Genomic DNA, 15,693 nt, shown 5'->3' with positions numbered 1-15,693 from the left:
CCCCAGAAAACCTACCTTAAACAGAAAAGTTCAAAAATACAATTTGAAAAGGTTTATTTTTGGGGGGAGAGGGGGGCAGGAGAGTTTCATGGGACTACTAAATAAATAAAACGGAAATCAAAAATTAAATACTTCCGGCAGAGCTGAATGTGAACAGTTATTCTCTTCTGCCACTGCATGAATGAAAGCTGGTGTTCTTGTAAATCGATTTATAACCAAGGAGAGGTGAACTGGGTCTGATTAAACAAGTTTCAGCTTAGAATTTTGAGAAGTAAATTTTGGACCCTTGAACATACTTTTCAAAAAAATGTAAGTACCTCTCCCTCCCTCGTGCCCTTTTCTACCTCTATTCTTTGCTCTTCCTCACCTTGTGAGTACAGCTAAGTTTCTAACTCATTCCTACAGTTGGATTTCTAACTGTCTGTTATTTCCCAATATTTTTCAACTCCCCAGGCCTGATTCAAGTTCTCTTCCGCTACAGAGCCCATATCTTTAATGATATTGCAAGGGTCTCAGCAGGTCTGATATCCTCTAGTTGGCCTGGGCAACTTTCTGGATTTGTCTCATCACCTATGTCCCCCTACCTCAGCATCATACCCAACATTCTGATGGACTTCTGACTTCAGCACTACCTCTAGTGTACAAGACTTGGCAGCAGTTGGTCTGGGCCAACAGTGGAGGAAGCAGAAAACAGATAATGATGATTCCAAAACTAAAATCTTTACCAGACTGTAGCAGCATTGCCAGCTTCCATAAGTGTCAGCACATCAGAGCTCTGAGTTTTCCCCTCTTTCTAGTTCCCTTCTTCTCTTCCTGCACTTGCTCCAGGCCCACCTATTTTCAGCCCTCCCATTCCCCGGATCCTAGGAGTTCTGAAAAGCAGTTAAGCAAACAGGGTTTAAAGTTTAGTTTCGATAAGTGCTTTTTAATGAAAAATTTAATCACTAGAGGATTAAAACTTTAGTCACTAAGCAACTGTTCTAGATCCAGTCTATTCTGATGAAGGCTGTTAGTAAGTGTTGTTTCAAAGGTAAAATTCAAATGACCTGTGCTATACATGAGATTTATGCCAAGCCCTACTTGAGTCTGAATGTCAGAGTTGTGCTGTATTCTGTTTGAACACAAAGACCAAAGAATTGTGAGTGAAATTTTTATTTTTAATAATCTTTGCACACTGGGTAACTGGAGTGCAATAACTGGGCATTTCCCAGGAATCTCTCTAAAGGAGAGAAGACAGAAAAACCCTCTCATAGTTTGGATAAATGGAGAGAGGTCAGGTGAAAAAGAACTGGGACTTTTTTTTAGCTGTGTCCTTCATTATTCACAACAATGCTAGATTAATAACTTTAATAAAAATGAGGTTATAGCTGTTTTTTGATAGATGCTCACTATAGGCCTGATGCAAAATCCAAGTCAAGGGGAAGGCTCCATTGGGTTTTGCATTGGGCTCTGACAGTTGGCAAAATTAATGTCACTGTAATCCACTACTCAGTGTATGTTATGTTTCCCCCTCTGTGCCCAAACCACAGATGATAAGAGGTGGTTAAAGCTTTAAGATGGTGAGTCTGGATCCTTAGGTGCTTTTAACTGCGGAAGTCCCCAGTTCAATCCCTGGGGTTGGCCATGATGGCAGCTATCACACCACTACTGAAGTACGTATTTATCTGACCAACTGTAAGCAGTATGGACAGTGGTCATTTACTCAAAACATTTCATGCTTAAACACTGGGTGGGAACAACAGTGTTATGGCACATTCTCCACTGAGTGAAAGAGGAAAGCAGATCATTGAATATGGCACAATGATCCTTGGGTCATAGACTTTTAATAACCATTTTAGTTTTTAAATTTCCTTTACAAATCCATTCCCAGTGGGAATTTAGTTGGGGGAAGGGTTGCACTTACTGTTGAGAAGACGGAAGTCTATGAACGGGTAGGAACCACGGCGCTCAGAGAGAACCCCTGTCTGACCTCTCACCCGTGCATCTCCTGCAAAACACAACCCCCCACAGATGTTAGAAGGAGTGTCCACCCTTTCTTCTTATGTAATATTAACCAATCAAACTGATAGTATCACAATCTTCTGCCCGGAAAGCCACTCTTCAAATACCATTTCACATGGCTTCCCCGTAGAACAAGGTACTGCAGTATAGCTCAATCTTCTGATATGATCGGAATATCGGAGAAAAGATGTAGCCATTCTATTGAACAGCTGCTCATCCAGTGAATAGACTCACATCATTTCAGGAGCATTGCAGAAATCTAGTTTCTTATCCCAGCTATACCATTAGGCTTAAAAATGTTATTTCACTGCTGACAGGGTGCTCAGTGTTGTACATGACGCACAGCAGAGTGTGTCCTGCCTTAAAGACGTTACAGTCTAAACCACACAGACACAAGGAGACAGATGCTGCCACCTTTACCAGTATTACCAACCCCCTATGTTCAAAAATAATCAGCCCCCAGATATAATGAAACTAGTTTAAAAATCATGATATTAAAAAAAATGATTATTTTCCTTTCCCTTTGTGTTTTTGAGCCTTTAGGGTGCACTCAGTTGATGTTTTCAAGCTTTTCTCTGCAACAATGAAAGAAAGAAATGTTCATTAATAAAGTAAGCTGTGATTCTCAAAAAAATATCATGACTCCAGGAACTGAGGCTTTAAGAAGAAAACTAAATACCACCAGTTTTGGAATAAGATAGTGAGACTAGGCAAGATTGCTTTACTCACATTGACAAGTACCTTATTATTTCCTCAAGATGCACCACTGAAATTAATTAGACTACTTGAAAAGTAAAGTACCGTTCAGGTTGGGTAGGAGTGGCCACATCTGTCCCAGAATAGGCAGTTGTGTTGAGGACATAGCTAAATTCAGAGCAGTCTCCCTCTGAGTTTTTATTTTTCTGTGAAGACTACTGAGGGCTGTCAGGTAACTCTAAAAAGAAGTGGGCTACCTGCTCCTAATGTAACTGTACCAACACATAACATTTAAAAAAAAATCTGATTGTGAAAACACGTATGGTCTTTTCGATATCTGTTAATTAAGTATAAGTGCATTCAGTGGAAGCGCTGAGGAATGGCAAGAAGTCTACCAATTAGCCAGGTGTAGGCAGCAGACATACTTCCCAGCCAAAATGTTTAATTCCCTGGGGGTAAGCATTGTTTATTGCAAACTGCCAGGTTGTGGTGTTGGTGGGTTGTTTTTAAATCTTTGTCAGGACTATTACCAATTCACTGCACCTGTTCATCTAACAGCACCTGCTGAGTTAGTGATCAAGTGTGTGTACTGATGTGCCTACCGGCTGGAGATTTTGAGCATATAGCAGTTGGAGGGGAATGGATTGGTCTGTGTGAACAAATTTCATATTGCTGCCTATGCCCTACAGTTCTCTATGCAGGATGCTCGTAGACTTGATTTCCACAGTGGTGCTGCAAAATGCACTTGCTAGCTCTCTTGTGTAAGCTTCCAGCTATTTGTCTTCAGGCTTAAAATAAAGCTAAGCAGTTCTTCTTCAATTAATACAATTAGTTGCGTTTCATTTCAGATCAACTTTTGCTAGTGAAAGGAAGGATTCTGTGAAAACAGGACAGGAAATTTTGACAGCTGAGAGTCAGATCACTGTTCCATCTTCATTGTGTTTCAAAGTGAAACAAACAAGATGAGGGGAAATAAAAAGGGTTGTTTCTCTTTTATTTTTTCAGTCTGAAGACATAAGATAGCATACTGGAATGTTCAACGTTGCAAACACGTACAAAGCCGCATCTTTGTCAGATCCAAGTCTGGAGGCAGCATTGGGCTCTCCAGGGGAGACATTTCCTTAATGAATCGTCTGCCCGCTTGGCATCTGACTTTGTCTTTTTTTAATAATAATAATAATAATAATAATAATAATAATAATAATAATAATAAAAATAAAAACCCAGCCTGTGCTAGGTAACAGGAGTGTGTGGCTTATTACAATACTGCCAGTAAGGGTGGAGATGCTGGCAGTGCTGACAACTTACAGCTGCTGCTGAAACATCAGCTGCATGACAAGAACCAGAATCTGGCTGCAATCATGGTGTCAAGGTCCTTTCAAAGTGGGGAGAAGGGACAAGAGAAGAATTAAGCAGCCGTTACTGAGCTGCTGCTGCTGCGAATGCAGTAAATAAGCAGGAGAAACATTCCTTTTCCAAAAGCCGCTGTCTGAAATGCCGCGGGACTGAATTTCCCCACATAGGCAACTCATGTTAGCAAGGCCGGAAAACAGACTGTAACTATCACAGAATGAGAAGCCTTCTCCATGTGGGGGGAGGGATAGCTCAGGGGTTTGAGCATTGGCCTACTAAACCCAGGGTTGTGAGTTCAATCCCTGAGGGGGCCATTAAGGGAACTGGAGTAAAAATCTGGGGATTGGTCCTGCTTGGAGCAGGGGGTTGGACTAGATGACCTCCTGAGGTCCCTTCCAACCCTAATAGTCTATGATTCTATGAACAGCAGCTGGGATGTGCCACTGTATTATTTAGTCTATTTAATACACGGCTTCATGTGCTACTTCACAGATGACAACAATTCACAGAATGCTAAAGTGTGCAACCGATGCAGCATTTCTACAATGGTCATCTGGGGACCTCCACTCTTTAAAATATTATTTTACTAAAACTTCAGGTTTTGTACTGCAGCCCATTACTGTAGCATCTTGGCAACTTCCATGAAAAACAGATCGACAATAATGAAGTACCCAGTGGACTCTGAGGAAGCTCGGGCTCGTCTACCTTTTGACATATAGCAAATGTTTTTGGTTCTTGGGGTAGAGAAAGAAGGTTTGTTGATGTTGTGAGTGTTATCATAATGTAATGACATTTTCTGCACTGTACAGTGTGTGCCACTACTGCTACTTAGCTGTCAAGTAGCACTTTTCATCCACAGATCTCAAAGTGCTGTACAAAGGAAGGTAAGTATCATATAACCCTACATGGAGTTTGCCAGCTCCTGGAACTCTGGACTAGAACCCCGTAACCCAACTACAAGTGTCAGGTTTGGGTTGGGACAGAAAACAACTAGACCATGTCAGGCATGGGAGGGGTGGGCTCTCATGACCTCTTGCCCAGGAGATTGGCCCAGCGGCATCTGCATGCTCCCCTTCTGCCAGCCCACTGCATTGAGTGAGTGCGTTAAGGAGTCACAGTGCCATTCTCTCTGCAGCGCACACACAGTGGCAGAGGCGCTGACTCAGGTTCTGCAGGAAGGACTGGAAGAGGTCAGGCTGGAAAATGACTTGATCTTCTGGGGTTCAGGTCTGGGGCAGGCTTAAAACTTAGGGCTGAGTAGACTTCTATGCTGGACAGCCTCTATGGGGTCCTACTGCAATGTACTGAAACACATATGTGCATAAAGAGTTCAGTGCATAAAAATGGGTCAAGCTGGATGGCTGCCTCAGTCTCACCTACACATCTCTGCCATCTCTCCCACAGGCAGACTGCACCCTTGTTTTGGTTCTGAACAGCTGTTCTTATTCACTGATGTCCTTATGCACAGGAGGACTTCCACACATCAGACAACAGTAATGGCTACGTGAACCCTCTGACACCATTTCCCAGCATGCTTGGAATCAGGGCTGCGGACAAAAGGGACAAGAAACTCCTGGTGAGCCCAACAGGCTTCTGGATGGGGTGATCCAGACAAGCAGCTTGCTTGGCCAAGAACAAGTCAGGTTGCTCAATCTCTCAGTGGAAGAGGACAGCCTGACTCAGAGCCAGAGACTCGTTTCAGTGTCAGATCAGAGTTGTGACTTTGGGGAGCAGAGAAAAGCCGAATAGCTCAATCAGGGAATCTGTGCATAAGAAACTACCCCACAAAGGGAGTCTTTGAACTGCTATGGGATGTCGTGCCTGGGTCAGGCAGTTCCAGCCCTGCAGAGACCAGCATTCAGAGTGGCAGAGATCTGACCTGGCGCTGGCTACCGGAAGCCAGCCAAGGCCTCCACAGAGCTCCAGACCAAGAAGCCAGAGAAGACCTTGCCACACCAAGGAGCAAAGACACTGTAAAGGGACCCTTTTTGTTTAAGGCAGCCAATGGTCACAGCACTACAACATTTGTCTCCAGGTTCATCTCTAGTGGATCAGCTGCCTGGGAGAGAGCTGGAGATTGGGCAGAGTTGTGAGTGGTGGGAGGTGGGAAATTGGCTGAATTATTATTGAGTACATATTAGTTAACACTAACTCTTTCCTTCCCCAGATCCTATTTTACTGCTCTCTACAAAGTTCACCTTTGTTATACTGTTATTTCTGGGGGCGTTACGTCTTTGCTGGGGTTTGTATCACAGGCGCGGATTTTTATTTTTCCCCATGGGTGCTCCACCCCTACTCCACTCCTTCCTCCAAGGCTCCACCCTCACTCTGCCTCTTCCCACCCCTAATCTGTCCACTCGCCCAAGGCCCCGCCTCCTGCTGCACACTGTTCTCCGCCCTCCCCTGAGCGCCTTCTGCCAGCTGCCAAACAGCTGTGGCTGGTGGGTGCTGAGCACCCCCTATTTTTTTTCTTTGGTTGCTTGAGCCCCGAAGCACCCAGAGAGTTGGCACCTATGGTTTGTATTGACGAATTTATTGTTTCTTGCATACTGGGTTTTATACTCCTTCCTTGCAGTGGTAGCATTATTCATTTTCCCAAAGGACAGCATCCCTTGTATCTCACCCCAGGGAGGCATCGCCTTGGCACCACAAGAAGGAACTCAGAATCCAACCCCTGCGAGAAGAGGAGAGAAGCCACTCCAAGTACCAGAGAGGATGTTTGAACCACACCTCAGGGGAAGGGCTACAATTACTACTCCCACTTTATAGCAGGGGAGTGGAGGCAACAGAAATAGTCACTTGCAGAATACTGCGCAGTAAATCAGTGTCAGAGCTAGGAAACCAGATCCCATTTCAGTGGGCCATCCACTGGATCATGCTGTCTCTAAGAGGTAGTTAAAAAAAAAAAAGAATGTTTTCAGGGACATTAGCAGTAACAATAATCAATTTTCAGTCTTTGTCTTTTTAACAAAAAATATTCAGTTTTTGGCTATTTGGACTTTCAAAGAAAAAACCTGAACCTTCATGGGGAAAATTCAGTGTTAAGAAAAAGCCCCTTTTCATAAAAAAACAAAGTTTGAAGAAAAATGTTCAACTAGCTCCGTTTCTCAACACAAACTCAGTTATCTGAACTCCAATAACCCAAACCTAGTCACATCTCCATATACCAATGCTTTACCCGGAAAATTTCCACAGCTGTCCCAAACTGTAATAATGGGCTAGAAATTGTTCACCAGCTTATTCAGCTACTTGAGGCTAGAGTGTATCACAGTACTGGCAACTATTTTCTTTTGTAATAAACATTTTACTGTTGCTGTCCCTGAGGATGGTCACTATATGCACACACAGAGCATGTACATAACGTATGTTCATACAGTATATGTTTCTATTATTCTCACACAACTCAGTTAAAAAGTCAACATTTACCACACCGTGCTGTTTAAACACCCATTTTGCTCTATACTTTAAGCTGGAAATCTAAGGTAGTCTAGATACTGTTGTATGGTAAATGATGAGCACTTTCTCTGAGAGAATATAAATTCATGTATGCATGGCTATAAAATACAAAAGCATGGAGAGAGGAAAGGAGTGAATGACCACTGAGCTGGAAGACTTGTCCAAGCCCCCTTTTCATATGGGGACATGGAGGGTTCTGACTTAGGCGACTGTTGGCAAGAGCCATCAACACGTTTCAGTCAGTAGTTTGTGGGTACAATGAAAGAGCTGGAAACCTCAATCATTGGCATCACAGGAGTCTAACAGAAAAATATTGAACAAAAGCAGTAGAAGAGCCTTGGGAAAATAGTTCCAAGGACAACACGGGCTTGTATAAAAATATTATTACCATCGTTAGCAAACAGCAGACAAGAAATCATCCTTGAGACTCTTTTGTCTCTAAAGGAAGTAGCAGATGCGACTCCACCAAATAACCTGCTTCAGTTATCGCACAACCAGGGCTTGAAAAATTTACCAGGGACTTGCTAGCTGGAGAGCTAAGTAGGCCACTAGCTAGAGATGAATATGAACAATTGGGAGGAAGAGGAATGACAATGAGGTCCAGAGGCAATGCTCTGGTGAGAACTTCAGTGCTCTCAGCTTCCTTAGCCGCTAAGAAGAGGGATAGTGTTGGGAGCTGTAGTAGGCTACTTCCCCTACACCCAGCTTAGAATCTCCACCTTTGATATCATTCTCTGGCTGGGAAATATGAAACTTCACCTTTCTCCAACTGCTGCAGGGAGCTTGTCTGTCTCTTCCCCCCTCCCTGCAGAGAATCTTACATATCGTACGAGTGGAGACGGTGCGTGTGTGGTGTGTGTGCGCACCCGCGCCTTCACATCTGCCTCTCTTCTGGGTGGTCCTTGATATTTTATAATTCCAGTTTTAGCACCTCTGCTGTGGCTCAGAGTCTGCCCAAGTAGCAGCACTGTGAAATTGACATGATCTTTCATGTTTCACTGCTGTTGTTCAGAACTCTGTAAGTAACAGTGTGACTGGCCTGAGCCTTATCATTCTGCTGCCATGCAGCAAAGTTATGAATAGTAAAAGGGGCTCTAGAACTCTACAGACTTCACACACCTTTGCAGTGGTTTACATTCTGTTCATGTTCTGAAGGTTTTCATTGCAATAACAAGAGCTAGGAACTTCCTACCGGGGGGAGTACTATGCAATCACATGCATTCTGTGCATTTTACGCCTGCCTCAAAGTACCAACCCTGACCACTGTTGGAGGCAGGATGCTAGACTAGGTAACCTGGCTCAGTATGGTAATTCTTGTGTTCCTAAAAATGTAGAAGTTATTTAGCCTTAGAAGATAGGCATTCTGTCACCAGAGTAATGTGGTATCACTAGCGTCACTGTTGTTGTAATCCAGTGAAGCCTAATGGGAGGATGCAAAACTTAGAAACGTTCTCACACATGAATTTAAATCTAGCAAAAATGTTCAGGCCTAGAAAAAGTCTAAATGTCAAAAGCTGTAATAATAATAAGAATAGCTACACTGTGCTCTTAGCAACCTGTAGTGGGTTGCGTTACCATGGTAACTTTGCAGATAATGTCTTCCTGCCATAGCAAAAAAATTCTAAATTGCACCATTAGGAGAAGCCCATTATTAATTAGTTAAATGCTGCTTCTTGACATCTACTCACTTACCTTTATAAAGCCCACTGATGAAACAAATAATGTGCATAGTTAATAAAAACGCATAGCACTTACATAGCACTGTACATTTTTCAAAGTGACGCACAAACAGTTCCCAAGCCATTCAGTTTAGGTGGTTAAATATAATTGTCCTTGTGATGATTTGGCCGACCTGTCTATGTACAATTTTTTAATTCTGTTTGATATTATGAACTCTCTATATGTTTATATCCTTATTGTGGGCTCTCCTGTATTATTGCATCATACTTGTGTTAAGGAGTGAGAGACTGGTGCCTAAGTGTCTGCTTCTGAATGGGGTCATCATTAAGGATCATCAAGCAACTGAATAAGCCTTACCCCACAGTGATTCTCAAACTGGGGGTTGTGACCTCAAAGTGGCTCACTACCCCATTTTAATTAGGTCACCAGGACAAATGTTACACTCTCTGGGGCCCGGGTCTGAAGCCGAAGGTTGAGCCTCACTACCTGGGACTGACGCTGAAGTCCAAAGGCTTAAGCCTGGGGCAGCAGGCCTTTGTTTCCCTTCCCCTCGATCTGGGCTGTGAGGCTCGGGCTCCTGCCTGGGACATGTAGTAATTTTTGTTGTCAGAAGCGGATCCTGGTGCGAAGAAGTTTGAGAACCACAGAACAATGGAGTGGCTGCAACCAGAGGTGAAGGTAAGCTGGGACAGTGTGGTACGGCGTACTGGCAGGAGCGGGCATGCCATGTCAGACTGGAAAGGCTTCTCCAGGCCTGCGATTTAAAGGGCTTGGGGTTCCGGCTGCTGCAGGGAGCCCTGGGCCCTTTAAATCGCCACCCGAGCCCCATTGCCGGAGACATTGAGTAACGGCGGCAGGGCTCCGGCGGTGATTTAAAGGGCCTGGGGCTCCCAGCTGCTGCTACTGCAGCAGAGCCCCGGGCCCTTTAAATCACCGCTGGAACTCCGTTATTCTGGGGGCTCCAGCAGAGGGGCGCAGGCGGCAATTTAAAGGGCCTGGGGCTCCAGCCACTGTGGGGAGCCCCACACCCTTTAAATCACCGCCCAAGCACCGCTACTGGAGCCTTGGGGTAGCGGCGGCAGCCGGGAGCCTCCGGGGCTCTGTCGGCAATTTAAATCGTCTGGGGCTCCTCTGCGGCAGCGGCAACTGGAGCCCCGGGCCCTTTAAATCGCCCCTGAGCCCTGGGGGTCCCAGTCGCCTCTGCAGCTAGTAGCTCTGGGAGTGATTTAAAGGGCCCAGGGTTCCCAGCTGCCACTACTGCAGCCAGAGCTCCACCTCTTCTGGTTGAGGCCACAGCTCTTCCAGCGTACTTCCAGTCCCTTATGTTACTTTCACCCTGGCTGCACCGTAGGTAAACTCAGTTCTCTGCAGAGGTGTAGACAATGGCACAAAAACCCAAGTCATTTGTGGTGGCTTTTAAAAAACACAGAGATAAGGAGAGTTTAAAAAAAAATAAGGAAGTTTGGGGCAGGAGTGAGAAGAGACTCCATGAGCTGGAAGAGACACATGAGCTGGAGGAGTGAGGTCCTGAAGAGGGGACCTGGAATCCTGACAGGACACTGACCAAAGTCCAAAAGAATACTCAAGAGTGGTGGTGAAACTGAGAGAGGGAATTACATATAGACATTACATATTTTGCATGGAGCTGTATATCTCTTGTGCTGTCTAAAGAGTGATGGGTTAGCAATCCCTCTTCAAGGTCTGCGTCTTACTTGTTTCAGCTATCATGGATCTCTGAAAGGTTAAACTATAAACCAGAGTACCCATAGTTTTGGAGCTCTAGGAGGATGTGCTTAACCTACTTAGGAACTTTGTGGGGTTTAGGGCAGCTGTGCTGCAGGGTCTCACTCCCTAGGAGTTGCACCAGATGACAGTCTATGCTCAGGAAGTATGCCTGAATCCAAAGAAAGAGACATTGTCTGGAACCCACTCAGACCCAGAGGAGCTTAAAAGCACATTGATTGAGCATGTGGGTCCAAATACAGCAGCTTGATGAATATCCAACAAGGGAGAGCTATACCACGCCTGTGGAACCCCCATTTTGCATATGGGGAAGTATGTGGTTTGTCCAAGACCACATGGTGTATCAGTGGCAGAACCAGGGAGTAGAATTTAGGAGTTCTGGATTCTGACCTTATTCTCAGGGCTGGTCCACACTACGGGGGGAAATCGATCTTAGATACGCAACTTCAGCTACGTGAATAACGTAGCTGAAGTCGAATATCTAAGATCGGATTACTCACCCATCCTCACCGCGCGGGATCGATGTTTGCGGCTCTCCTTGTCGATTCCGCAACTCCGTTGGGGTTGATGGAGTTCTGGAATCGATATAAGCGCGCTCGGGGACCGATATATCGCGTCTAGATGAGACGTGATATATCGATCCCCGAGCAATCGATTTTAACCCGACGATAGCCTTTGGCTTCACTGCTTCTCTTACAAGCGCCTAAAAGATTCATAGAGTCCAAGGTCATATGGGACCACTGTGATAATCTAGTCCAGGGGTTCTCATACTTTTTTTTGCTGGGACCGCCTTTAAAAATATTTCAGGCTGTGATGGCCCCCCTCAAAAAGTGATGACTGTTCTCATACTATGTCACCTTTACTTCTGTGCTGCTGCTGGTGTTGGTGCTATCTTCAGAGCTGGGCACCAGCAAGCAGCTGCCACTCTCATGATGTCCTTTTTACAATAGTTTTGTTACCCCCTTTTGAGATGGGCCCTCCAGTTTGAGAAATGCTGAATTCTAGTCTGACCTCCTGTATAACACAGAGAATGGAACTTCCCTAAAATGATTCCTAGAGCATTTCTTTTAGAGAAACATCCAATCTTGATTTAAAAATAGTCAGTGATGGAGAATCTACCATGAACATTGGTAAATTGTTCTAGTGGTTAAAACCATCTCTCCTATTTATATTAGGACTCAAAATGATCAGAACTATAATGTCTTAACTGGCAATTGTCACTCATTCTACTAATGGGTCAATCTGTAGAGCTTCAGTTCAATTTAGAATCTGAGCATCTGAACCTTTATGTAAACCACTCAAAACTCTTGGACCTGATTCTATTCTCACATGGGATTTACCCTGGTGTAACAACGTTGAATTCAACATAATTACTACTGTAACTGAGAAAAGAACTGGGACCCTGGAATCTGCCAGTCAGGATTGGAAAGTCTCAGAATATAGACTTCCTTTACAGAAGAGGTCAGAGAATAATTCCTAAGATAATTTTTCAACCAAATTTGCGCTTCCTAACTTACCACCTGTTTGCAATATTCAGTTATCTGAAACTATTAACAGATTTCTTCAATGAATAATTCTTGGCCTGCAGATCCTTCTTGAACAGTTTGCTTTAAGTATATGTGATTTGTTCTGTGGATAATATAAGTGTGGGCACGGGTTCTGTTTTCTGATTAGACAGTTCATTTCAACCAGCTATTACAACACTGAGCTGAGAATTTTACAGTTGAATATACACATTGAAATATGCTTTTGAGTACTGTTTGATCATTCAGGATTTTTTTCATTTCTAACAGGAAGGAAGGTCTTGGAGTGAAGGCACTGGATGGGACTCAAGACATCTGAGTTCAATTCCTGGCTATCTGTGGCAGGTAACAATCTCAGTAACTCAGTTCTCCATCTGTAAAAAATGGTAACCACACTTCCATTCTTTATCTGTCTTGTCTATTGAGACTGTAAACTCCTTGGTACAGGCACTTTCTGTTTGTACAGCACCTAGCACTATAGGGCCATAATCTTGGTTGGCTCTTCTATCACTAACCTAATACAAATACTAATAATATTTGCTTTTCATGCCAGTAAAGCTTAAGTGCTCTGATATTTGCAGAGTTTGAACACAGCACCAAACCAAAATTTGCTTTTGGAGATGTAGGAGCATTTATGGAGATAATTTCCCACTTTTCCCTGAGCTCTGTGTGTGGGATTTCCAGTTCTTCCCCCTCCAGGGAACTAAAAGGTACAGAGGTGCACAAAATTACAAGCAATAAACATAGTAGTCAATAATTTGTGAACACTCCTCCCTGCATCAATACTGTTTAGTTTGTGCCAGATCCTCAGGTCTTTTTAACATCTTTTACACAATGGGAGTTTTGTCTGAGGAAGGACTGAGTAAAAGATGAGAAAAGACCTTCTTGGTTTGGGTGCTTGAGTTTTTACCAAGGTTGCAGAGTTGCCAAATTCTAAATAGCTCCTTGAGTGACATTTCTGTGGCTGTGAATGTGTGAAGCTTTTTCTGGCTCAGCTTTTCTCCCCCTTATCTAATAATGCTAAGGCTTCTAGCCAAAGCTCTCCAAATGCTTTCACATGCCCACAAGGTGGGTCGGTATTCACCCCAATTTATGGATAGGGAACAGAAGCACAGGTGAGTGATGGGACTTTTCCAAGGTTGCACGGTGTGTCAGGAACAGAGATGGGAATGGAACTCAGAAGACCCGACTCCCAGTCTTGTACATTAGCCACAAGAGCATCCTTTCCCTGTTTGTCTCAACAGTGTTTCCTTTTCTCCCTTTCCCTTTCTTTCCCCCCATCTTCCCTATTGTCTCACTCTTTGCCTTTTCTCTCCCCAATTCCACTGGCTCTTGGTTCAATCTCAGTCTCTCCCTCCCCACTTCTATTCCTTTAGTCCTTTCTCTGAATTTCTTTGTAACCCATCTGGTCATTTCTCACACATACCATGGCTGCCTCCTGGGAATGACACTTCCTGGGAGTGGACTACAGTGTTGTTCAGGACCAGGAAGAAGTAGTGCTGACCACAGATTCCTCCCCACTGCGCTGTGCTAGGAGTCACAGTGTGTGAAAGGAACCAGCACTGGGAACAGAGGACTGGAAAGAACCTTTTGGGTCAACAAGTCCAATCCCCTGCTGTCATAGGCAACCCTCTCATATAATCCTGTTCACAAACTTAGCAAGTGCCATCTTAAAACCAGTTACGTTGTTTGCTCCACTACACCTGTTGGAAGGCACCTGTTGGAGCCTCACTCCTCTGATGGGGAACGTGAAGGGGAAGAGGAGGAAATATTGGCTGCTTGCTCAGAAGCCCCTATGAGTTGTTTGTAATAGCTTGGAGGAGCTGAACTGGAAAGCTTATTGCCTGCAGCTCTGCTTATGAGTGCCACTTCAGCTAATATAAATGAGAACCGAGGCAAATGTGTGACTCATTCCAGATGAGTGACACTTGACAGGTTCGAGACTGAGAGGTTTCTTATTTTATCCAGACCTTGTTTGCTCATCATTTGGTGTAATAAATTCTCTTTTCTATTTGGAAGTTGTCTCTTAGGGACATGGTTTGGGAACTTTCCCCTTTCTTGACTGAAACTGTTTCAATTTCTTTATGGAATATACAAAAAAAAACTGTCACAACTCAGTAATTACCGAACAATGAACCCAGAGAATATTTTCCAAACTCATCCGTTATTAAGTGGGTAACCTTAACCCTAAATGTTTTTAAGGATGCATCATTCTAGAACTGGTTGAAAATTGTCAGAGAGACTAGTATTCCATTGGAAAATGCCATTTTGTCAAAACTGAAACTTTCTGTTGGAACATGTCAATGTTGATGACATTTCATTTTGGAAAAAAAATAAAAAAGAAGCATTTTGATAATGTCTCCTCCCTGCCAAATTACCCCTGCCCCCTCCCCCCTGCCAAATTACCATCTACTATATGTGGTGTTATATTTAGCAATATGTATTTAGCTATCTCTATGTCCACTTAAAAGAAAACTTGGTTGTTCATTATGGACATATAAATGTCCATTGTTTAAGGTACTGGGGATTGCGTTTTAATTAAAAATGATAAAATCTCCAGAAAAATATAATCATGTTTCTTCAACTCCCACTGCTCTTTTTCTTGGCACTGTATAGGACACACACACAAAAGATTGGCCTCCAGAGCAGAGATTCTGGCACTAGGGACCTGAAGCACATTCTTTTATGGTGCTTCATGAATGAAAAAAAGCAGGAGGTGGAAGCAGCATTTGAAGGCTCAACAGCTTGAAAAGTGCTTTTCTTCTTTACCACTTTTCTCAAGTAACATGTAGAATCCACAGGCAAGGGATTCAAAAGGAGGAGAGCTAACTGGGTAGAACCTGGCAAATGCTCCACCTCCTGTTGTAACAATCTCAGTCCCTAATGCTGATATTCTTGCTAAGGAAGTACAAATTTGGATAGGCTTCCCACAGTTATTTGTAGCTCTACTTGATGATGAAATGATGTTCTTTTGTGACACTTCCATATTTCCTGGTTTTGGCTAAGCCATTTCTACCTCTTTCATAGAGTTTTGGTCCTTCTGCTTCTCACAGACAAAATCAATTCATGTCGACTTACCTCCTTTATATATAAGGTAAATCTACACACTTTGATAGATATCTATAGTAGCTAGAGCTGGTCAAAAATATTAAAAATACATTGAAAGTTACTGAAAACTGGATTTTTGGTAAATGAAAAATCTCTATAACCATTTCAGTGACATTTTCAATAAACATTTTGA

General features: G+C 43.5%; 1 protein-coding gene across 2 annotated transcripts in view; it reads right to left on the bottom strand.

Moving 5' to 3' along the window:
* Window positions 1-15,693, bottom strand: part of PDE7B (phosphodiesterase 7B) — a 277,364-nt gene that overhangs the window by 53,945 nt on the left and 207,726 nt on the right. For both annotated transcript variants that reach the window (XM_030556378.1, XM_030556377.1), the window contains one exon: window positions 1,904-1,987. In XM_030556378.1, the coding sequence (XP_030412238.1) occupies window positions 1,904-1,987 (84 nt within the window). The remainder of the gene's footprint in view (window positions 1-1,903; window positions 1,988-15,693) is intronic.

Source organism: Gopherus evgoodei, chromosome 3, assembly GCF_007399415.2.
Source record: "Gopherus evgoodei ecotype Sinaloan lineage chromosome 3, rGopEvg1_v1.p, whole genome shotgun sequence".
NCBI lineage: Eukaryota > Metazoa > Chordata > Testudines > Testudinidae > Gopherus > Gopherus evgoodei.
Note: the sequence above shows the minus strand (reverse complement) of the source record. Positions and strands in the feature narration are given on the sequence as shown.